General features: G+C 37.9%; 2 protein-coding genes and 1 long non-coding RNA gene across 9 annotated transcripts in view; 1 reads left to right on the plus strand and 2 right to left on the minus strand.

The window, feature by feature from the left end:
* Positions 1–22,480, minus strand: part of RASA2 (RAS p21 protein activator 2) — a 72,326-nt gene extending 49,846 nt beyond the window's left edge. The window contains exon 1 of the mRNA XM_032193182.1: positions 22,426–22,480. The gene's annotated coding sequence lies outside the window, so the exon portion shown is untranslated. The remainder of the gene's footprint in view (positions 1–22,425) is intronic.
* Positions 530–23,410, minus strand: ZBTB38 (zinc finger and BTB domain containing 38). Of its 7 annotated transcripts, none has more exons than XM_032193175.1 (2): positions 23,350–23,410; positions 530–6,495 (listed from the first exon to the last, which is right to left on the minus strand). In XM_032193175.1, exon 2 carries the CDS (start codon positions 6,493–6,495, stop codon positions 2,923–2,925), a length of 3,573 nt encoding a protein of 1,190 aa, XP_032049066.1. In that variant the 5' UTR covers positions 23,350–23,410; the 3' UTR covers positions 530–2,922. The 7 variants fall into 7 exon arrangements, with proteins under 7 accessions (XP_032049066.1, XP_032049070.1, XP_032049065.1 ...); XM_032193179.1 differs by lacking the exon at positions 23,350–23,410 and adding an exon at positions 23,199–23,218; XM_032193174.1 differs by lacking the exon at positions 23,350–23,410 and adding an exon at positions 22,426–22,490.
* On the plus strand, positions 11,130–23,964 carry LOC116492436. The gene is made up of 3 exons (XR_004253597.1): positions 11,130–11,335; positions 22,691–22,866; positions 23,835–23,964. It is a non-coding gene; the product is annotated as an uncharacterized LOC116492436 (long non-coding RNA).
* Positions 23,965–24,966: the final 1,002 nt, after the last annotated feature.

Consider the following 24,966-nt stretch of genomic DNA (forward strand, 5'->3'; position numbering starts at 1 on the left):
TACAGACCAGTGACACCTAGCTGAAGGGGGAAGTACTTTGAGCATGCATTCTGTTTTGTATATACCTTTGTATTTCGTTATGCAATCAGGTATTTCCGTTCTGAACTCTATGTTGGCAGTAGTCCCACAATATTTGCAGTACGGTGTGTAAAATACACAGTCTATACTGCAAGGTTACTGTCAGAATTTAAATAAGATTTTTTACATTTCTGGTCCTCACGAAAAAGTGTTTAAGGTGTTGCAAAGTCTTAAATGCAGTTCACCCATCTCCCAGTCCTTTAAGAGACACAGCAAGTTGATTATCTTCACCTTAGCACTGTGTTCACCCTTAATGGTATGATGCCAGGAGATACCATCACTCCCCTTGACCTCTGGCATGTTCTCAATTAACGGTTCTGACCTTAATGAAGGGAACAATTGGGAACTGTGTTGCTTAATCTTATAATGAAATGCACATTAGCAGATACATATTCCATATGATCCAGAAACATATAACATAACTTAAAAAATGGAGAGACTTGCAAAAAAATAGGAAGAGGTTATTTTAATCAAGCAAAAACAGTTATAATCACTCTTTCTAAAAATAAAATTAGACTCTTTATCAATCCTTAACATCTGCATTTAATATTTTCTTCTAAACAAAAATACAGATGCAGCAAATTACAGTCTTTGACAACGTACAGTATTTACCTTCTCTTACACTTATTTTAATTCTAATTTGGTCATTAATACTAGACTCATTACTGCAACGTGTTACTTGTAGTAAAAGTGCCACAATTGAACTATAAACATGACATTGCCATCTTAAAACTGCTTTGCTATAAATTGTAGAGAATATACAGTTACAAAGTCATTGTGTTTTTATCAAAATATACAAACCCCCCCAGACCTAACACAAGCTATCAGTATTTTTCTTATGAACTATACAGTTATATAAAATATTTGTAAAATTATCTTTATATGTATAAATATTCTACCTTATTTGCTTTGGTCTATAATTATCATCATACAAGTCCACTTAGAAAATATCTCCGTGTACTTTCTTTGAAACATCATTGTACTTTCCCATGTTTATTCTTCTGTTATCCTTATTTAAATGGAACCAAAGCTGCCATGAAACCAAACAGTTCTCAAAGGGTTCACAGCATTCACCAATGACAGAATAAATAAGTGGACTATATTATTACTTCAATCAATGCTGTAGTTATCATTTCAACTGTAGTTTTACCATACCCAAGCTATAGTTTCTTTTAGAATATTCAAGAAAACAAAGTAAACAAATCGTATACCATATTTGCACACAGAATTAAGTTGAGATTCACTAACCTTTGTCCTGGTTTAAGTTTTTAACACTTTGTAAAGATGAATGTACATGACTAATTGGAAATGCAGATACCTTACAAAAGAGCCCTATCATATAATATGCAACTTGTAGACATATACCCTCGTTAACTCTTTTAAAACCTCTTAATCTCAGTTAAAATTAATCACATTTTCACAAAATAGTATGAATTGTAAGATTTATTTTGGTGATGTCTTCTGGAAGCCTACCCTTCTGATTCTTGGTGAATGCAAAACAAGAAGCTGGAAGGCTCACCATAACCTTTTGGGTTGGCAGGATGATGGAGGCAGAAACACTTCTTCTAACACTTCTTTCTCCATCAACCTGATGCAGGCACCTCTCTGCTCTGGGCCCACTGTGCTGAGACAAGGGACACAGTGACAAAGCTTGCCTGGGGCGAGATGCTGGGATCTTTACTGGGATCGTTGAGCAGGGACGTAGGAAGTTAGATGTTGCATTTAAGGCATGGGGATGACAAGGAACCCTACAAACTGTCCCAATCCCTGTTTATATATAGGAACTGCCTCAGGGATACATGTGGAAGCAGGCATCTGAGCGTTTACCTATTCCTCCCAAAATCAAACGACTTATTGGGAGTTGCTCTGTCATCTGTTGTCCAGACATTATTCCAAGATGTAGAGGAAGACTCTAAATCTTCTTCTAAATCTTCTGCTGCTGAGAAGAATAGTATTTCTAAAAGACAGGAGTTGCAGACTCATCAGGAGGTGGAAGTTTATATTCACGAGTTCCTTAATCTAGGCTGTTTCAGAAGAACAACTTTCTTTAGACAGATGCAACTGAAAAGTGCTACCAGGCCACTGACAGTTGAATCTTTTGGAATTTTTGCCATTTGGAAGACCGGCTATTATGCATTCCACTGAATCTTTATTACATGTCTCAGAGATATCGTACATCTGGAACACTTTCCGTACAAGCTCTCAGAGACTTAATGCTTATTAGGGTTAACAACAAAACAATCTGGAAAGAAAAAGAGGTTTATGCTTCTGCATGTGTTTGGTAAGTGTTGAGTTACAGAAAAGCACTCCAGAACTCAACTGTACTTCGGCATACCCAAATTCAAGAAACATTTCCTACCTTCACTTCAGAATACATTAAGTCACATTTTCTTTTATAAACACATTATTTTTTGTTTAAACAATTGCAATACATGGTTTCTGCAGCAAAAATTCCTTCTATAGAATATACTTTGAACCTACATATTTATTTTACCCAGAATGATTCCTCACTGTAAAATAGTTCAGTGGCTAGTTTCTTGTAACAGTAACTAGAAGGGGGTTGGTTGGTCATGATTTTTTTCTCCTTTCTCTCTGTATGTACGTTAGAAGTCTATTGTGGTGAAAGTATTTTGGGTCTTTCACATTAAGTTTGTATTATTGCAAATACTAGTTATCCTTTTCAGTATTATATTTTTTCCTCCTTTTGCATATACCAACATATGTTTAAAAGACACAATCTTAGTAAATGATACTAATTAGAGTGGAGTTTTCCCATTCAATGCATCTACATTTTCTCCTATATATATAATTTTGCACTTTTCTTCTCTTTCGCACAACTACCACTCAGAGTATTACTTCTGGAGTTACATTTTGTTTATTTTTCACTTCGCTTCCTTCTGGGCCAAGAAAATGTTGATTTTCCAACAGCTGAGCACTTTCACTGCAAAACTGTTCTTTTCTATCTTGTGGACCTGGACTTTTGAATAGATGTTTCTTCTGGTGCATTCCCAGGGCAGCTGCTGTCTTGCAAATTTTGGGGCACTGAAAGCAAGCGTATCCTTTTCCATTATGCTCACGCACATGCCGTTGCTCATGGTTCCTTTTGGTAGAAAGGTACAGGAAACTCTGTAAGCAGAACTGACAGTGGTAGCGTTTTTCTCCAGTATGAATTCTTTCGTGTATTTTGAGTGTTTCATTTAAAGTGAATGCCTTATTACAGTATTGGCAGACAAAGTCTTTGACACCTAAGTGAATACGTTCATGTTTCTGTAGATTTCCAGGAACTGAAAAACATTTCCCACAGGTTTTGCAGGTATAGGGCTTTTCCCCAGTGTGACACCTCATATGCATTTTTAAGGTGGATGGACTTTGAAATTGTTTTTGGCATAATTCACAGATGTAAGGCTTTGAAGTAGCTACATGCCAGTGCACATGGTCTTGAATTTCTGCGTTGGAAGATTTATCTCTTTCACAGAGCTCACAGTGAAGACTGGGCATTTCTGTGTTCTCTTCTTGACTGGCAGCCTTTTCTTCAGGAGCATTCCTGAGTGCATACTCCCGACTGCACATACTGTGACTTTCCATAACGGTGTTTCTGTTTCCATGCTTTTTCCTCCATTTGGTCTTTTTCATTTTTCTGAGCTGTTTAGATTTCTTTTTTGGTTTGTAATTGTAATACGGTCTCCAAGGCTTATCACTGGAGTCCTGATCACTTACATCATCGCACATTTCTGCCAGCTCCAGGCACTCTGAGCTATAGAGCCTAGATGGGCTTCTTTCCTTTATCTCCATTTCCGACTCCTCAATTAGGTTGTCCTGCTTGGACTCGTGTTTAGATTTGCGGCCCCTTTTACAAAACAGCTTAGATCCTAATATATGCCTTTTTACAATAGCCTCGTTACCAATTTTTACTGTTATTTGGCAAAGAGGAGCAACATTGCTGTCAGTAGATGTTCCAGGTAAGGCAGGCTTTGCAATGTAAGTTTCAGTTTTACTCGATTCTTGAACAGTATCAGTGGTTTTGCTGGATGAACCTCCAGATCCTTGGATGTGCTGCGTATCCTCAGTTGCTTCTGCTCTGGTGCACTGCAGTGTTTTCTTTTTCTCCTTAATAGTTTTTGGTTTGGTAATGCATTTTCCATAATTATCTGACCCATATTTACTGTCATCACTTACAGATTGACTAGGTAGATTACTAGATGATTCTGTCTTACTGTTTTCTACGGAAGTGACTGTTTTACTGTGCATTATTACCGATGAAACTCTGCTACTGTGCATTATAACAGAGGGTGCAGAACTGCTGTAACTGATTACAGAGGTTGAATTTTCATTCACGTTAGTTAAAGACACAATTGAGGAATCATACTCACGAGAACTAGAGTCATTTGGGGCAGTGGAACCTCTTTTGTCAGCTGTGAAAAAGTCTCTTTGCAGGTCAGAATTTAAGATACCTACTCCCCAGGAGGAAGAATTCTGAGTATTTGTGGAAGGTGCTGCATCGTTACATGAAGAGGTGTCCAGGGCAAGAGTTCTGTTGTTTGTTAGTATATTACTTTGAAAATTCAGTGATGGTAGCTCAGAGCTAAGAGAACTCTGAATGAAGCAGTTACTAGGAGCAGTTTCATTAGCTTGGCTACTTGTTTGAACATTTTCATACGCAGAATTTCGGTAGGACTTATACGGTAGTCGCCTGCATTTCATAGGTAGAAGGCGATAAAGTTTGTACGGGTACATGCTTGGTTTTAAGCCTCCATTGGCTGTCTTCTTATTTACTGAGAGGCGATGGTCAATTGCATGGAACGATTTCTGATGATTTTTTAGAATATAGTAAGTCATAAAAGTCTCCAGGCAGAAAATGCACTGATAGCGTCTTTCTCCGGTGTGCCAGATCTCGTGTCTGGTGCGATACTCAGCTAATGCAAATACTTTGTTGCAGTAGTGACAAGGGTATGTTCTTCTCCAGGAATGCACATTTGCATGTCTTCGAAGGCTTGACAACGTTACATAACTACGTTTGCAAACTATACAGGTATATAATATCTGCCCATCAACAACTTTAACCAAATGATCTGTTTCTGGTAAAGTGCAGTTTGCATTAGAATAATCAGTGATGCTGTTTTCAGACAATAGAGGCTCTGCGTTTGCATATGAACTTCCATTCCTTCCATCTGTGGCAGTATAGTTATCTGAAAAATTTTGTTCATTTCCATTGTGAACAGATAAGCTACTTGATCTCATACAGACTTGTTCATGACTTTCCAGTATATTTAGATTTGCAAATTGCTTGCTGCAGTATTTGCATACGAAAGTTTCCTGATTCTCTGAGTGGAGCTGAAGATGAGTACTGAGTAATGCCCTGTCACTGAATGATTTCGCGCAGCAGTTACAGTTGTAAGCAGGTGGAACACTTGCTGCAGATCCAGAGATATTAGCAGATTTGTTTTCCTCTTCTCTGGGCAAATGGAAATCTGCTTTACTCTGAGGTTTTGGAAAGGAAACAATTCTCTGGTCATTAACTGCTTCACGTGGGGTTTCTGTGTTGGTCACTGTAGAGGCCGGTGTTTTTGCTACAGCCAAACCAGTCCCCTGGGACTTGAAAGCTGCCTTAGGAGTACTGCATGCTTGTTTTGCTGGCTGAACAAGTGGTGTTGCTTGGTGGTTTTCATAGTGGTCTTCAACTGTCTTGTATGAAGGGCTGCTGTCCTGTTCAAAACACGGTGTTCCTTGAAAAGTATCTCCTCCCGAAGAAACCGCATAGGAGTGCTCTGCCAGCGTACTGGCTGGCTCGGCATCTTTGCAAGCATCGCTTCTGTCGAGGCTGACGTTGGGTGTTTGTATTGTCTCAGATACCTTTTTGAAGTTTGCCCTCAAATCAAGTGGAGAAAACAAACTGTTTTCAGTTTCAAAAATTGAGAATGCATTTGTAATTCGTGGTCCATTTGTAACAGCAGATTCTTCGTGTCTCTTTTCATGTTTTTCCTCTTTAACAGTCCCTTTCTCATTGATACAGTATGCATAGGGGCAGGGGGAGCTTGAGAAATTAACATCTGTAAGATCTTCAAGAAATGATATTCCCAATTTTTTCCCTGCAGCTGCCAGGTCTGTTACAGTCTCCTGTCTCTTAACAACGACTGTGGAACTGTAAATGTAGTTCAGTATTTCTGTAAACACTTCAGCTTTGAGATCATCTAGCTCCAGTACATGACCTGAAATACAGATAGTACGACTCCAAAAAATGTTTTTAAAGTAAAGGCTTGAAGCTGCCAGCACATTACTATGGGCTTTAAATTTGGTGTCTTCCACAATGATGGTGACATCACATAAAATACCCCTAATGCGCTGTTCATTTAAAATGGAAAGTACAGTGTCACTGTGGAAGTCGTCTTTGAGATCCTTTGAATGAGACATGACTGTCATCTATAAGGAAAAAAAGAACAGTGTAAATATATTTTGAGGCAATTTTCATTCATTTTGATTACATATCAAGTTTATAGTTCCATAATTTTTTATAATTGTTTTTAAACATATTAACTTTTAAAATGTTGAGAACGAGTAAAATGTTGTCATAGCATTTCAGGTTGAAGTCACGTAGGTTCATTCACGCCAACACCACTGAAGGTAACCTGGCTTCTCAGGACAGCAGGGATGATTTATATACAGTGATCACCAGGTAGAAATTATTTTCTCCCGGTTGTCTGACACTGCAATCTTAGATGCATTATCAGCTTCATCAGTTGCATATTGTTCCCCATTTCATTTGGGCTGTGCTACTGTCTCAACGTACAAGTCTCTCTAGATCTGACAGATACAGCACCTGCAGCTCATTGGTGGGAGTCAGACCTTCCCTGCGCCTGCACTGCCCCATCATCCACACGGTGCCTACCATTGGGGACCACGACCACCAGCTCTTGTTTGTGCCACTAGATGCATCTGCTCAACTTCACACTAAGTGACTCACTGAACCCTTGGGGTAATTCCTCAGCACGTGACCAAGGTATTTGGCAGGCGCTATGGGGAAGGAAAGTTGAATCGCTGTGGTTCTGTGGATACCAAGGACTTTGCTTTCTGGGGCTGCTTGTCAAACAGTCATGTTAGAACACAGCCACATTTGATCAGCTTATTAAATCGGTATTTAAAACAGGGATCAGAGATTCCCATGAAATAAAGTTTCAGCTACAGGATAAGGCTTTATAAACAACTGAGTGCACAAGCAACAAAGTTTTATAAATGATAGCAGAGCACATGTAACATTGCTTACATAATTTACACACTATTAAAGAAGTTTCTTAGATAAATAGTTAAAACCCTGAAATTATAAATTCAGGGAGTAAAATGGGTAATAGAACATTTTTTCCTTAGTTAATAGCTTAGATTCATAGTGTTCAGTTTATAATGTAACAGTGTTTGTTCTTAATTTCTACGAAATAATAAGATTTCATTGCAATAGCAAATACTGTTAAATAATTGCCAATTTATAATAATGAGGTTCAGTGTTGACCAAAAAAATGTTTAGATTATCCAGACTGTACAGTATGGTTATGCAGTGGTTTACTGACTGAAATAGAAGATGCAAAATATGAATGAAAAACACACTGATAAAAGAAACAGATGGATTTAACATCATGTATATGGAAAAAATCTCTGGTTAAACCAGATCATTTTTGTTTCATTCAAACATCAAATGAAAGGGGTTGTTTTCACTTGTTTTTTGTTTTCCCCCAAAACTCCAAGTTATGTTTTCTACTACTGCTGACCTTTGCTGACCAGGTCATCAAGAAACAGTTGTCCTACTGACACTTACCAATCACTACAGTAAAAAATCTGCATATTTAATTTTAAGACCCTTTTCTTCCAATTTGTGTAATCAAAATGCACCTTAAATAATGACCAACTGCAGGTATTTTGTAATACAGGTTAAAACAGCCCCATACTGTAGTGCTCTAGTAAGACAGGAGTACCTTCTGAGCATTCCAGTTACTCTTCCAAATGGAAATGCCAAGCTTAAAAATCATTATGGCCCTTACCACCAGAAAGTTTACATTTAATATGCTAACTTATTTTTAAGATGGGTCAGATCCAAAGCGTGAAATAAGGTTTTGACTCATATTCACGAAGCAAGCCAACTGAGAACACATTGGTTTGCCCACCCAAGCTATTTGAAAGTAGTCCTTCATTGAAAACAGGGTCTTTATCACAAAGTAGTAAGGGACATAGACACATGCTCTAGCTGATCTAGTTGCACTTTGGACAGCGTATCACAAAGCTTATTTCACTGCAAATCAAATCATGAAAAAAAAAAAAAAAAAAAAGGAACGACCATCTTACTGTTAAAGCAAACAAAATATAATTTGATATATTTCAGATGAGGCTTGGAAGTAAGATTTGTACCTTACAGTGTAGTCACTGTTTCTGTCAGGGAGGTATTACCATGCAAATGGCCCAAACTGCTAATACATCTACTGACTGAGAATTTTCAAGGCACAAAATTCAGAAAAATCGAAATAGTGATTTTTAAAGAATATGCTTATATATACCATGGACAGAAAGAAGTGAATTCATCAGTACAGTTGTGGTAGAAATGTAGATGTGTATTATTTTGATTATCTGGTCACTCATAGCTGTAAATCTAGATGCAGTGTTTTGTGCCTTTAAATTATAAAATCATAGTTTGTGTTTGTTCATTACATTTATTTGTCTTAAAATAAATATTTATTCATTTGTAGTGATAATATAAAATTCACAGTAATTGAGTACAGTTATTTTCTTTGGTTTGGTATCTGAAAAGAAGTAAATAATTTTAGGTTGTTTCTATCCTATCAAGTCCTGGACAGAAAGAATACTGACAAGAACGCTTCTTCAAGCAAGCAGCCACTATCACATAATTGATTCTTTTTTCTCATTGACAATGTCTGAGATTACATCTAACTTGCTCATATGATGTTGTACTAGAAACCAACTGTCAGACATCAAAAACATTTCACAACGGGAGCTATTGATAGAGTTATTTCCTGAGTATAAGAAATAAATGATGTCAGCTCTACTTCCCAGTGAATTACCCCCAAAGGAGCTTGCCTGTGTTTTTTCTGTTTCTTTACAGGAGACAGCTGGTTTTAGTTCAAAGATGCATCATCTGACATACTGTTTGCTAAATATATCAGAGTTTCATACTAAGAGGCATTTATATGCGAAGTCTAGTGTTTTTAGTAGAAGTCTTGCTATTCAACTAGCTATTTCAAAGTTTACCCTCTTGAGAAGAGAATCTTTTCTATTTCTACTTGAGTTTATATAGACTGCCAATTTTTGTAGCCTGTGAACCATGGACATGGTGGTATCCTAAGTAAAACATTGAGCTAGATTCCTCGTATACAAGCAGCAGAAACTATCGTTTGCGTTTTGGACGTGTACTTTTTTTTTCCCCCTATGTGCTAAACCATCTGCTATTGTAAAGTTACACAGAAAAATTCCAGAGCAAATTAGTTTTTCGATTCAACACTTTTTGTTTCTGTTTCAAACTATGCATTCCCAAAATAGTCCATTTATTCATGTGTGTAATGATTTTCTCTACTGGCTTTTATTGTACCTGTCTTGCTTCCTTCATTTGTCAAAAATGTACCTGAAGCGCTGTAAAAACAAAATGTCCTACCTAGAACACACACAAATGGATTATTTTAGGAATAGTTTACATTTCATTTCAAGTTGGCATGGCAAGAAGAAAAGCAGCATTTTAGTTTCCAGGAGTTGTCTGCTCTAACCAAGAAACATAGAATTAATAAGAAAAGATATCCATCTTCATTATTATAAAAGGTAGTTATAACATTACCTTTTCTGACATCAACAGAATACCACTGCAGAACAACGTAACTTCTAATGTTATTTTCATATTTAACAGAAAGAAAGGTCAGAGACTGATGCATCCAAATACAAATGTGACTAGCCATGCCTCACAGCTGATGCTGCTAATTATAAGAACTAGATCAGTCAACTCCACATGGACACTGCAGAGGCAAGATGCCACTGCTGGTTTTCATATCAATATTATTTTGAAGTGAACAAAGATCACAACAGTCTTTCTGGCCTACAAATACCAAATATAACAAAACAAAAAAAAAAAATCCTACCCAAGAAGAACAGTTCCAATCTAGGAATATTATTTTTAACTCTTGCTAAGCTTTGAAATCTATTGCCAGGCAAGTGCACCACATTACCCAAGAGGAGACTTCAGTCCCCTAAATTTAAAAAGGCAAGATAATGGCACCAACAAAATCCCGCTAGGGCCAATTGCCTGTACTCAGGCCAAATAAAAAACAAGAGTCTGAAAAACTGTTATTACAGTTTATCAACTTTCCGTTTTTTAATTCCTCACATTTCCACTGGGATTTTAAAGAAGGTGCTAACACTTCCTGGTGCTGCTCTCAAGGCAGACACAGCGTCGTAGGGCCTCACTCCTCCAGGTCCAGCCGGGCAGGTTGGCCATGCCAGGCTGCGTGGAGCAGGCGGCCTTCAGCCGGCCTCCTGCCTACAGCCTCAGGCACACAGGGAAATTTTAATGATGGCTAATTATATTTAAGAGCTTGCAGCGGCTTGCAGCGTAGTGCTACGCTCGACGTAGCGATGCACTACTTCTGCAAGCACACTGACACGTTTTCTATTTCAGACTCTTGGTTCTTGCATCCTTACCTATTGATATAACATTTCGCTCTTCTATTTATTACAGCTTCGTAGGCATTATGGACTTCAAATCATTTTTTTCACACCGCTTCCTCCAATTCAGACAGCTGGAGGGCGGCAGAACAGCCCAAGCACACTTTTAGTACCGGCACTCCCTCACTTCCCAGCTCGGCCCTGCGAGCTCATGGCACGAAAGCAGCCTCGGGGACCCCCGCAGCCCCCGGGGCCGCCTTTCCCCAGCCTCGCCCCTCTCCCAGCCCGGGGCCGCAGCCCCCCGCCCGCCGGGGCTCGCCCCGCGGCCCGGTGCCGCCGCTGCCCACACGGTGGAGCTGGACGCCCGCGCAAGCCCCGTCCCCTGTAACGACCGAAGGCGGGCGGGGGCGGCTGCTGCCCCTGTGCGAAGGTGCTCCGCTCCTCGGGGGGCTCCATCGCCACCGCCGGCCGCCCCGCACGAACGCCGCACAGTGCAAGCTCCCGGCGCAGCACCTTAGCGTCAGTGCATCGGCCTGTCCCGGGGCAGAGCCTCCGCGGGCAGCAAGCGTCGGCAGCCCCTCGGCGGCAGATAAGGCGGCGGCGCTTCCTGCTTCTGGTAACAGCGTGCCCCGTGCGCGGCGCTCAGCCGAGCCTCGAGCCGAGGAAGCGACGCACATTAGCCTGCAACGTGACTTTTCCTAGCACCAGCACAAACGCTTAAGCAGCCTGACGCTCGAATGCAGCGCAACTCACTGTGTCCGAGCTACAAGGCGACTAAAACCGCGTCTGCGGGGTCCCCCTCGGCAGCGAGGAAGGCGAGGGCGGGCGGCGGGCTGGCGGGGCAGGTGCCGGCTTCCTGGCGGCGCGGGGCCACCGATGGCGGGCGGGAGGGCGCCGCCGCCATTTTGCGGCGCTGCTCCTGGGCGGCCGGCTGCGCCCGGGGCCGGGGCTGTGCGGGCCGCTGCCGGCGCCGCGCTGGTTTCCGCGGGCCGGGTTCACGTTAATTTCACATTAAGCTTTGCGCTTAATTTACGCGGCCGCCTGGGGCGTTCATAGTGTTAGGAAAGGTGTTTATGGGCAAGCACCGCAAATTTAAAGCGGTGAGGAAATCCAGCGATTCCCTGTATCCGAGCCCCGTTTCTGTGATCACCAGTGCGGTTTGATCCACGTTTAGCGTTCCTTTAACGCCTAACAAAGAAATTTATTTGCCTTGCTCTCCTTCAAAGCCTTTCTCACACGAAGAAAGAGAAAGCGTCTGTGGAGAAATGGAACTCACTACAGTAACTAATGCAACTCCCCACTAAAAAGGAGAGAGATGAGGTGTTTCCTTTAAGTAACCATATCTGAAAAAAAGCTACTTTCAGATCTTGAAGTACCTCTAGCATTTACCTTCTTTCTTTATCTGATTATCTTGTTTTTAACCATATATAAATTAATAAAGTATCAAGGAGATGTATGTTTTGAGCAGTCATTCTCTAATTTCTCTTATTTTAAATTATTTATTACCTCAGGAAACAAGTGCAACAACACTACTAGTGCTTCAGAAACACTAACAAATGTAAACCTGAATAAAGAAGGAAGGAGTTTGATTTGCTTTAGCTATATACCCCAACATATTTGGTACTGCCTTCCTGCACATATTATTCCCTCTGCCTCTTTCCCAGGTACTCGGAATCATGAAGCTAAGGGAAAAAAAAAAAAAAAAAAAGGAGTTTTGAGTCAGGTGGAAAACATGTAACATAAGTGAGAAGCAGATTTTCATACTCACATGAAGGTTATTTTAATCTTGGCCTTTGTCTATTGTTTATGTACTGTTGCTTAGTATTGTTTTAGGCATATATATCTATCAATATGTATTAATGGAGATTTCTGACATGTGCCATAAGAAGTATTTGTGACAAATGTTTTGTCAGTAGGAATACAGTAATATGGATTAAATTAAACCTGTAATACATTAAAAGAAAGAAATAACCATGCATTACTGAGCAATAATAAATACAAGTATCATTTTACATTAAGTGAATCAAATTTAAGGAAGAATATGTTTTGAATTCCCACTAAATCTTCATTAATATTGCTTTATTTGTATTGTTTTTAAAATCAGAAGCACAACTGTCATTTGTTTAGCAGATATCCTCAATTTAGAGACATTATTTTATTTGTTCTTGACCCTTTGATGTCCTGGCAGTATCTATAGACAATGTAACAGAGCTGAACTGATTTTTTATTTTTTATTTTTTATTATTTTTTTTTTTTGTGTGTGTGTGTGTTTTAATTAATAGTGTGTTTTCTTAGGGCAACTTTAGCTCATCAACTATACAAAGAATCCCTTTTTCTGTGGCCAGCACTGTAATTGAAGGTGCTAATTTCCACAAATATGTTTGAGCTACTTGGAATTCACAGTCACATCAGCTTCTTATACATTAAAAACACTTCAGAGTAAGAAATTCTTTATGAGGCCATCTTGACTGCACCCAAGACTTTACCTTCCCCTTATAATCATTCATGTAAAAACATTTAGATGCAAAGAAAATGGATTACTTCTTACATGGTATAATTAATTACAAGGTATAGAGAAAATTGCCAGCAAAATTCTTTAAAATGAATAAACAATCCCAAGGCTGCTGGAGTGTGCTGTGTGAATGCTTTGCTGAAGTCTGATAATCTCACTTCTGCAAATCATGGCACGTGGTATTTTTTCCTTAAGAGTATTTCAGGCTGCCCAGGAAAAAAGAAAAAAAATGTTCCAATATTCCTTCCTAGCCAAGCAGTTTCAGTTCTTAAACAACAGCAGGAAACAACATACATAGCATTACCATCTCTTGCAAATTCCTTATGAGTGACAGGATTTTGGACAGGACTTGACTGGTTTCCTTCTCAATGCCTTGAGAAGACCAGCCTATCGAGGAGAAAAATGCTTGGATGGACTGCTTTTGCTCTCACAGCTGAGGCCAAGGCGACTAGTGATGCTGCTGAGAAGGAAAACAAAGCTCTTCACCCATCAGGCAGCCCAACACTTCACTCAGGCATCCCAAAGTGGCTCCACTCCACTTTCTGTCACATGAGCAAGGGAAAGAGTAGCTTTGCATAACCCTTCTCCTCTTCCACAGCTTTGAGTGGAGTTAGAAGACAGGGGAAGGAGCCCATTTATGGAGGCCCGTGGCAGCTGCCTGCTGCTCGAAGTCTGACCAGGACAGGGACACGCCTGGCAGAACTCATTCAATTGTCAAGCTGCACATATGCACCAAAGAAAGAACAAGTCTTTCCCTATGGTATATTGGCTTCAATATTAATTTTAGTTATGGTGTAATCTAAGTCCCATTAACACTAAACACATCCAAATAATTTTTGAAGGTATAACTAAGATTGTCTCTCCACCAGTCTAAAGAAGAAAATGAAGCGAATGCAATACCTGACATAAATCCAAATTCTTCTTTAGCACAAAATAGAAAAGCTTATGCTGTATTGCTACTAAGAATCAGCTGACTTTACATCTTGCTATCTCTGAACAATCTCAACATTATTTCCATTTAAGTCTTCATATTTTTTTCTATGCTGCTGACAAGCTACTTTCTAGCCTCCCACACTTCTGGGACAGAACACAGTCCTTAGCAAGCATAGATCAATTGCAGTCATGAAGCTATGTTTACAGACAGTGTTTTCAATTTTTCTATTGTTGACCTTTGTCAACAAAATTAGCAAATTAAACCTTTAAGTTCTTTTCATTTTGGACAATTACTATGTTGCCCATTCGGTTATCAGAAAGACAAAATAAAAGTAGTGCAACCAGCCTTTTGTTTTCAAATTTTCAGAGGAAACAGCCTTTGAATATCTGAGTCAACATACATAAGAGCACCAGATAAATTGTGTGCTCAGGGCGCCACTATTATTCTCGGTCAGGTGTGCTGGGGACCAGGCAGATAGAGCCATTGTTGCCCTTCACTACATACAGCTGATGCAGCAAATCCTGCTAGGCTGAAAACAGAGCTAAATCCCTTCCCCCGGCGACACCCCTGCTTTGGTGGCTTGCTCTATAGCCAATTTTAAAACCGGAATCGGTCTTAAAGCTGTTAACTAGCCACTGCTGATCACCAACGTTCCTTATTGAATTTAATTGTTTTTGGCATTTATACTGCTAAAATTTAGCGTGCCAAAAGCAACGCATAAGTGATAGCTATTACTCTGAATCATTGCGTAAGTGTGGCAATTAATTTTGGCAACTTGCTTGACACAGAGAGTAACTTCGGCTGTATGTTCTTAAATATTCTTAGACTCCATTCTGTGCTGACCCAAGCCTTACTCCTCTTCTGGCCTGCTGTATGCTTCCAACCTAAAAGCTAGAGCAGGGCCTCTGTGCAAGCTATGGGGGAGGACTGTGGCAGTGAGAAGAAAATCTTGATGGCTCTAGCTCCAGTTTGTGCTGCGTGCTCAGCCACTAATGTGAATTACCTCAGGTACAAATCCTAGCCAGACAGTGAGCTCAGTTCAGATGGGGAACATCAAGAAAAAACAAGAACAACAATCAGTCAACTTGCATCTCCTTAATAATTCCCTGAACTCTTACTGACTCAAAAGGCTTAAGAGTATTGTAGTGCTTGATGCTGTATAACAACAGGGTTTATGGTTCAAGATCGTAAAAAGATTCATGTGATAGTGTTCAAACTATCCAGAATTATACTGGATTCTGGTTTACTTGACCACTGAGTGTTATAGAAATGTTTAACATTTTCAGGATAATATTTGTGTGCTAAATCTCAGTGCTGTGTTACGTATGAAGCCCCCTCTCTTAATGCATACTACAAAAAATTGAATGGGAATGTTTTAATGGATTTGAAGAGGGTTTTATTTAGGCTATTGATTACAACACCTTAATTTAAGCTCTGAATTTGCAGATCCACATTTGTACTGTCTTTTTAATTATTAGCATTTTGGACTTAGACGTATCATCTAGGGGGTGACAATTAAGCCAAAGGGTTGTACAGTTTTCATTTTATATGCAAATGAATACTTTGAGAAGAAAGGCCAAAAATACTGTGTACATAAACTTGCTGAAGTCAGTAAACAAATTTGTCAAAATGGATCTTGCGTATCTGAAATTTTTTAATCCGTGAGTATAAAACAAAACAGTATGATACAAACACTTGCACAGAAAGTATGAGTACTGCCTAAATGCTACGTCCAAATCTTATTCTGAAAGTCCAAGGACAATTGCCATTCTGACTTCTACAGATTTTTCTCTTTCCCCCCCTTCTCTTTCTGTTGTTGACTGTGAGAAGGCAACACGTGTTCACATCTCTTTGCCTGGATATGTTGGATAGAATGAGAGTGCTACAGACAACACTAGGTTTTGTTGTTGTTGTTCCAAGTGGCTTTAGTTTGTCATCATGTCAAACAGAATAATCATACTTGCATCCAAACGCTGGTGCAAGATTCAAATTTACAATGGCTGAGCATTTCTGAAAGGCAACAGAAACCTTCATTTTCGTGTTCTGTTGTCATAAAGGAGTTCTATTAAGTATTCAGAATCTCAGAGAAAGGTTTCTATTCGCAGACCAAACCCAGTATGTCAATTCCAAGTCCCATTTAAAGCTCAATTTAAACTCACAAGAGATTTCCACTGAAAACATGAGTTTTTTAGGTTTAAACCTTTGAGTACTAAGAATCCACATTGGGCCATGCACAGAAATCTTTTTATATGGTGATTTTGAAAATACATGCATTATTATGAGCACATGGTATGTAAATGCATTGGGCTGCTTAATAAGTATTCACTGGCACACATCTGCAGCTTTGCTTATGTACCTTTTATTCCTATGTGGTTGCCAAGGAAACAGGTTATGGCCCAGTATTCTACCTAAAATATACCAAGCAAGAATTCTATGGTAATTTACTTAAAATAGGTATAACTTTGATTTTCCAGTATATTGCTTCTGCAAGTCCAGGTAACTTGAATCTATCTACTTTTAATATTTTATTAATTTAAACTTCTAATTCCATCATATTGTCTCTGATTATCTGTTATCATTTTCTGTCATACAACGTTGTGTATTAAAAGTAAACTTAACTACAGAAACATTTTAAGATATTATAGGAATTCCAGACATTTTTGCTTTTTTTTTTTTTTTTAAATTCAGTTCCTTATCTTACATTTTGCCTAGTACCCTTAATTATGTATTTCTACTTTAAGATTTCACAACATTAACGACTATGATCCAACAGACCGTTTCCTACTGAAATTTATGCAAATAGTGCCACTGAAATCAATGAAACAATTCCCTTGCTGTAATGCAAATTATACTCTGTGATGCAAAAGACCACATTCAAAATTAATGAATTAATCAGGGTTTCATGGATTATTTCATTCAATACCTACATACATCAAATCTAAAGCACAACTACTAGACATGTTTATTTTAACCACGATGATTATTGTATATTCACAGTAAGTAGAAAGTAAACTGATACAATTTGAAAATGTCATGCAGAACTCCTACTTTGAAATACTCTGGTTATTCATCCTTTAATTTACGAAGTGCTGTTTATACCTCATAATTCAGTAGCTTTTTTTTTTTTTTTACTACCCCTGATTACAGTCATATATAAGGGTAGAGGTTAGCCATTTCTAGCTGAACCACCTACAATTATATCAGAAATGGGTGTTGTCACTAGGAGAGTTCCTCTACCTTTGTCGTATGGCACAGACTGGTAATGAACATTGGTGGCTCGGATCCACTTCCAGAGTTAACTTTCTGGCAAGCTCAGGAGGTTTCCTGGCCTGCCAATACGTTTGGTTTGTACAGATCATTGGAGGCTGTAACAACCTGTTAGAAACATCTTTTCTGTCTGATTTTACTTCACTAACTTCTATGGCAACAAAAGCGCAGCAGGAGGATGGAAAAATCCAACAATACTGATAACTGCGTAGAGTGATACAGTACCACAGCGATAACAGTCTCTGAAAGGATTCTTAAAAAGGTAGATCTTAACCAAAAAGAAGTCATGCAACAACATGGTTTTAAAGTATTCAATACTTAAGCTGTTTTTCTGTGTGAGTTTTAAAGAGATTTCAGCTTGCTATGATCACCCCATAAATGTACGTGACTAAAATCAGGTTGTTCTTCTGTTAGCACCTTTTAGAAGTGGTATTGACAGCTATGTTCTGCAAAATAATCTCAGTAATTTTGTGACCTCTGTGGCTACTGTGTGTCAGCCTGCAAAGGGGAAGATCCAAATGTAATGACTAAATTATTAGTCAAGTACCAATTGCCAAATACATTGTGTAATTCATCTAAATTTTTAGTGGAATGCTGTGGGACTCTAAATCCACATCTGGGTGCTTGCAACACATCAGCAATAGAACACGACAGCTAACCAGACTATTAGGAATACTGCGTCTGCCTGCATTGTTTTATTGTGTTTTAACCTGCGTATTGTAAACTGGATGCTGTTTCATATGTCCAAAAAAGAAATCTGAGCATGGTTTCAAGTTTAAAACCATTTATTTTATCGGGATCGCTGCAAAAATTAGACTAAAAACAATCCTTGGCTCTACTTCCCTTCCCCCATCTCAACTATATCCAAGTCATTCCTAACACTTCTACCTAATAAGACCTCAAATAATGGAGGCTTCACAGCTTTCTCAGACAGTCTGTTCCTGAGTTTTGCAAGTTGAAGTCAGTGGAAAGCAAGTGTTTTTTAGGATTAGCTATCACAGTTTGCCAGATTAGAAAACAAATTATAGTATGGGGAGAAACAATCATCTTTACTAGTCAAATCCCTTGACTGCATATAAACTGTCAAAACCAATTACAAGTTATTCTTTATCTTAAAAGCATCCCTGCATTTCTGCAGTCTTTCAGAGAGCTTTTTCTTTCTCCTCTTTCTATTCTGCCACTTTTCTTTCGGCCTCTTTTATTACAGATATCACCACAAGTCTTTTCTGGGCAGCTCTTGTTCTCCAGAATACACTTCCTGTATCTCTCTGCTCAAATGACTCATCATTGTTGAACATCCTGATTTTATGTTATTGTACATAAAACCCCCTAATAACATTTCATATAATAGTTTAAAAATTATTCAGAACATGGCTTTGTTCCAGAGATCCTAAACAGAATCAAATTGTTTCATACAGCAACTGCAAAATCTTACAGATAAGGAATTACGACTGAGCTGACAGCCTTTTTTATATTCCAGCAATTAATCGTACATACATCTTCCATTTGCAAATATACCACTATACTTTTATAAACAGCAGTATGCAGGTACTACAGGATCCATTACTTTGGCTTTAAAATGTAAAAAGATAAGCTTTTGTTTTGTTTTTGTCTGAGTACATTTTTAGTATATCTTGATTTTAGTAAATATTCTACAGCTTATACATATGCCTGTAACAAAGACCAGAATGAAGGAGATTTGCATTAAGCCATTATCCCAAACACCAATAATGTCCTAAGCACATCTACATTGACAAATGACTGTCAAATATTATGGTGAATGGGAATCTTAAATATACAGGAATCCAGAAGTAAAGGAGCTTATCGAAGCTAAAGAATTTCCAAATTTGACAACACTGGAATTCAAATGTAGTACTAGACAAAATGAAGCCCTTTTAAAACACAATGAAACAATTCCCATGATAAAATACAACAGAGACACTAGATGACCCAAAGGCATTAATTAAAAGGGTTAATTGTTACCCGTCCATTACTACCAGAGTCTCTGTGATAGTCTCACAAATATGATCTGAACATAGTTTCACACTGCTGCAGCTTCAAATCAAAATGAAGTTTAGAGCCAGAAGTAACCTGAATCAGAAATATCATTGAAAAGCAGTAGGATAATGCTTAAATGAATGATTTTTAGTTTGATTTCATTTTTACTCAAGTTTTGTGTAGATTTTCCATTAGGCAGGAGTGGAATTAGCATGGATAAAACACATTTTGATTATAAAAAGGAGGGCTGAGTATTAGCAATTACGCTCCTAGGATAAAACTGTACAGAACCCCCCTCCCTCCCAAATAACATCCGACAGACTGTGCTCGAGGTGTGAAAAACTGCACCTGTCTCTATCCCCTGTAGCCAAGAAGAATAACACGGATGGAGTTTACACCAGAGCTCGTATGGCACCTCTGGCTATAACGTTCTGAAACTGTATTAGGTGGGTCTAACTGCCATGGCTATACATGCAGCAAGCCACATAGAACAGTCAAACTGGAATCATCTTGCAAATTACTGGAATCCTCCTTAGTAAATAAATCAGTTTCTTTTGCTAGAAGAAATTATTGTCCACTGGCTGCCAATGAGTTTTTCCAGAATCATGAAAGCACTTGAGTCCAGCCATATTAATCACAAGAGGACTTGCATCCCCTAATAAAAGAACATATTTGCAAATGGATTTAAAACAACTGTAGTGAAGTGTGCTCATGTAACAGAGCTGCACTTGCTTTAAATGCCTTGAGTGGATATATTTGAACACAAAGCCATAATAAAAACAGTTTAACTCAAAGTGCCCCATCTCCTCTAAAAATAAATATCAATGGCAATAAATAGATTGCTTCTGCATAGCATTAGCTCAGCAACATCCTTTAAAAATAACCACACAAAATAAACAAAAATGCAGTTTTGATAACTACATGTAATGGCGCACACCATATAACATTTCAGACCAAAAAAAAAAAAAAAACAAAAAACCATCAGAAGGAATCTACTGGAGATAAATCAAATTACAAAATAACATGCAAACTTTAATACGTCACTTGAGAGATGCTGTTTATTATGTTTTCAGCTCAGCTTCTTTAGGTGGAACACAGAAATACTGCACCATGTCAAGCTAATCTCATAATTACGAATCAAATGGTTTTTATTATCATTATTAAGCACTGGCCTATCGAGGCAAGTGACAACAGTCATATTCCTGAGCAGTTTTATGCTGTTTGTTTGGAGTGTACTGAAGTGGTATATTTAGAAATAAATGAGAATTAGTTTGATAGTACTGAAACTCTCAAGGCTATTATTGATATAATTGGCTGTACATCTAAATACCTCCTTTGTATTAATTTTCAGTGCTGGGTCCTCATCCAAACAAAATACACTTAGTCATTTTAGAGTCAAGGACATGAAAGGAAAATGGCTACCCTGCTGCAAAAGTCTCATTGCAGTAGTGAGAATTTCTCAAGTCACGTACAAAGGGGATTTACAAGGAGATACACCACGTTACAAGCACAGTGGAGACATTCAGTAACATCTGTTAACTGCGGCACACATAAGATTTCTGATTTACTGATATTGTTAAAAACATCAGCTAAAAATAGAAATAAGGAATTATAATACTTAATTTTTGCAAAATCTGTGAGGTCTGCATATCACCGTAGACTGCAAGTGAGCTTATTTTATAAAGTCTTACTTAAGATCCTACACAAGTTCTTTTCCAGTCTGGTTAAGCAGCTCTTTAGTTGAACTTCAGAATAGGTCCACTATTTAAATAAAGGTTTATTAACATTACCGTGGCTGAATTCAGCAAAGGTGAAAGAAGGTTTAAACTTACTTCTGATTCTCTACGTTTCTCAGCTACTAAATGTTTCAGTGATACTTTTATACTTGTGATAATGAAACTATCACTTTATATACACGCAGTACAAACCTTGACCTACATGCAAGACTAGGCTAAATTAAAAAAAAAAAAAAAGAAAAAAGAAAAGAAACTGGGGTACGTTTCTGGAAACAACCAATACAAAACAGGAATAAAATAGTTTTTTTCTTGTGTACAGCTTTATAAACATGGCATCGTTTAATAAATGACAGCCGCATGGAAACACAGAATGAGATGAGATTCTCATTTAGAACCGAACAGAAACTTAACTGTAAAATTTCCATTTGCACTGTGGTATTGCTATTAAAGAGAATAACTTCATATTACATCTCTACTATTGCACCTTTTAAAAGGATTTGGTTGCCAAGGAAACTAGTTCTGGCCCAGTATTAATCTGAAACAAATATATTACAAAAGTTGGTGTAAGTAGTACAGTACTCAATTATTTTTATTCTTAATGCTCAGATTCAGGTTTTTGTACCTAAGGCTGTTAAGCTTTTATTTCATAACCTTATTTTTGTGTGAAGTAAAACACACTTCAGTGAGCTGATACTCGGTTTAAGCTGACAGGGCCATCTATATCAATCTCTCTCTTTAAAGTCCTTCTATGTTAAAATAAAAATAAATGCTGCAGGTGTATGTTTGTAGCCAATTCTGAAAATCTGAGTATGAAGCATACTAATCTTTATTTAAGATTTCGCACAAAACACAGAAAACCGCTTACGACAATTTAAATATTTTTCATTTTTCTTATCTACCTTAATTTTTATTTTTGCATTTTAACTGCAAGCTCAGTAAGGGTAATAGTCAGCTTTAAAATATAATTGAATCAATAGGGTTTTCAAAAATTCTTTTGTTGCAGAAGCGTTGCCACGCCCTTAGTACATATGATTATTTTAACAGGCATGATTGTTCTACTTTCACAATAGATTTTTTTTAAAAGCAGATAAAAACAATTGTCATGCCAGTATGTGAAGCCAACAATTTAACACTGCAGTTTTCATTATCAATTTAGCACTGTTTTTTGTTTTTTAATCTGAAAGCTACATTCTAAAGCCCATTTCATGTACTTGCAACACTGACCAAGAAATCAGTAAAACATGCAAATCTCAACCTACCTGCGTGTATCACTTAGTGCAGTGTTAGCATGGCAATGCACCCAGCCATTTTTATGTAAAGCGATGGAGATAAATTCTATTCTTGGTCTTCTTGATAATTTTTTTAGAAGCAGTTGTCAAAAATCAGATGGGAAGCAGCTTGAATAGACCGTGATCAGGAGAACTGAGTTTATCAATAGGGAAAGCAGGAGTGGGGAAAAAAATGTCCTCATCCAAGGTTTTCCGAAACTGCAACACAAGGTTTTTTTTTTTTCCTCCTCCTCAGAGTGTTCGAAGCTTGAAGCTGACCACTGCAAAGGCCACTTGTCACATTTACTGAAAATCAGCCTATTGATATCACAGCTGAAAATATAAACTCGACAACCAAAGCCCATTGCACAACGTGGACTGCGTAAGAGTTAAAAATAGATGCGACGTGCCTCCTACCTGCATAATAAATATGTAAGTTTCAAGTGCTTTAATTCGATATTCACATTAATTAACAATACAATATACATTATTTAAACTACAGTAAATGCAAGAAGAAAAAGGGTGACACCATCTGGAAGCACGGTTTGCTCCTTTTTCTTTCTTTCCTTTTTTTTTTTTTTTTTTTTTTAATCCTTTCCAAGGGCTAATAATGTAGTTTGAATGTGATGACAAGCTAACAGCTTACCACATTGCAAATGAAAAAGAATTCTTAAGGTGATGCTCAAATATCTAAGCCTGTAATGAAGCACAAGCCAGTCTTCACTACTGCATGATATGGCACACAGACCATTTAACATACTCACATTTGAGATACTAGGCACGGTATAATGAATTCAATACACAGCATGCACACAGCACAAGCAACGTTAATCCTGCCTGCCATTTTAGGCTTGCAGGAGTAAGATACATACTGCAGCACAGCTCTGGTAAGGGAGGAGGCAAGGGACAGCTCACCTTAAATGCAGTATCTGATTAATGTTGTAAGTGACATTGCGTATCAGCTACAGAGTCTTGGTTCAACTGGGTGGGAGGGAACAAAGAAAATTGTCATCAACTGGTGATGCAAGATGAGCTCCAGTCACTAACACTGTTAGCAAACTCCAAATTCTACAACAATACAGTAGTAGACATTTCAAACTCTTATCAAAATCTGCCTGTGCAATGGCTGAGTCCGCCTGCTGAGGAAAAGAAAACAATCTTCTTGCTTACTGGAGAAAGGCTGGATTGACTACGGTAACATCCTCTTGAAGCAGAAAGATTTCGTATCGCACAAATTAAATCCTGGATGCATTTGCTGTGCTTTTCTAATTTCTAAGTTTTAGAATTAAAAAATAAGACAATTAAAAACAAACAAACAAACACAAAAACATAATTAAAGATGTAATGCTCATATAAATAAATAATTTTTTTCTTCCCTTTCTGCTTTTTCTCTTTTACAGTCCCTCAAAATCCTGAGCAGTATTGACAAACCACACAAGCACAGGGTCTGACTGCATGATCAGCTGTCTGTGTCTACGCTACACCCTGTTAACCACAAGCAGTGTTAGAGCTAAATATATCTGCAATGCAGAAACGGTAGGTGCTGTGTTATACAGTTCTGATTAATTATAAAATATTATTCTATCCTCAGATATAATAAAAAAAAAAAGAAAAAATGGTGCTGATCTCCTTCAGGCACGGTATCTGTCAGATTTACAAAACATAAAAGCTACGCTAAGTATACTGACCTAGATAGCACTAAGAAGACTTAAGCAGCATACAAGCATACTCACTGTCAAAGCAAGGAAAACGAAACAATGATTGTCTAACCAAACTGAAAGCAACAGCTCACTACCACAGTATGAATTCCAAAATGCTACATACAGTATATGCACATCTCATGTTATTGGGAGATGCAAAGCTCCTTTTTTTTTTTTTTTTTTTTTTTTTTTTTTTTTCTTCTCAGAGGCTTTTCTTAGCTACGGTTGCACAATGACACTCTGACATCATGGAGGTCAATGCAGCTACTAAAGTGCTCTCGTCTTTTTTTTTTCCCCTTAAAAAAAAAAAGGATTTTGAAACATTAAACTGAAATAATAATAATAATAATAATAATAATAAAATCTGCATCATCTACTTAACATCTTTCTTTTACCTGCTGAGATTAATGCCACGTGCATGTTGTTCTGCTAAATATGTTAAATTGGTATCATCCACTGCAGAGATTGCACGAGTGTAATTGTGGGAATTAGGTTTTTCCAGATAAGTAGAAGTGTTAAAAAAGGCTTATTTTCTGGAAATTTTCAAAATACAATGAAACATTTCAAATATATAATGAAAAAATATGCAGAGAAAAAAATAAAAACTGCTTATCAGATTTTTTAAAATGCCTAATAAACAAAACTGTTTTTATTTTCCTTGTCACCATGTCTCCAAAAGGAGAATGAAAGTACCATGCCACAATTTACTATGACCTGAATTATTTTCCCAGAAGGCTAAACCATCATTTGAGGTAAAACAAACCGTAAGACCCATCTATAGAGCAAACTGCCCCACCCCCACTTCCAGTGACTTCTCATAGCTTCCTTCTCT

The sequence above is a fragment of the Aythya fuligula genome, chromosome 9, assembly GCF_009819795.1.
Source record: "Aythya fuligula isolate bAytFul2 chromosome 9, bAytFul2.pri, whole genome shotgun sequence".
NCBI lineage: Eukaryota > Metazoa > Chordata > Aves > Anseriformes > Anatidae > Aythya > Aythya fuligula.

Excerpts from the sequence above, each read along its gene's own strand:
- ZBTB38 (XM_032193175.1), bottom strand. The coding sequence starts at position 6,495 with ATGACAGTCATGTCTCATTCAAAGGATCTCAAAGACGACTTCCACAGT.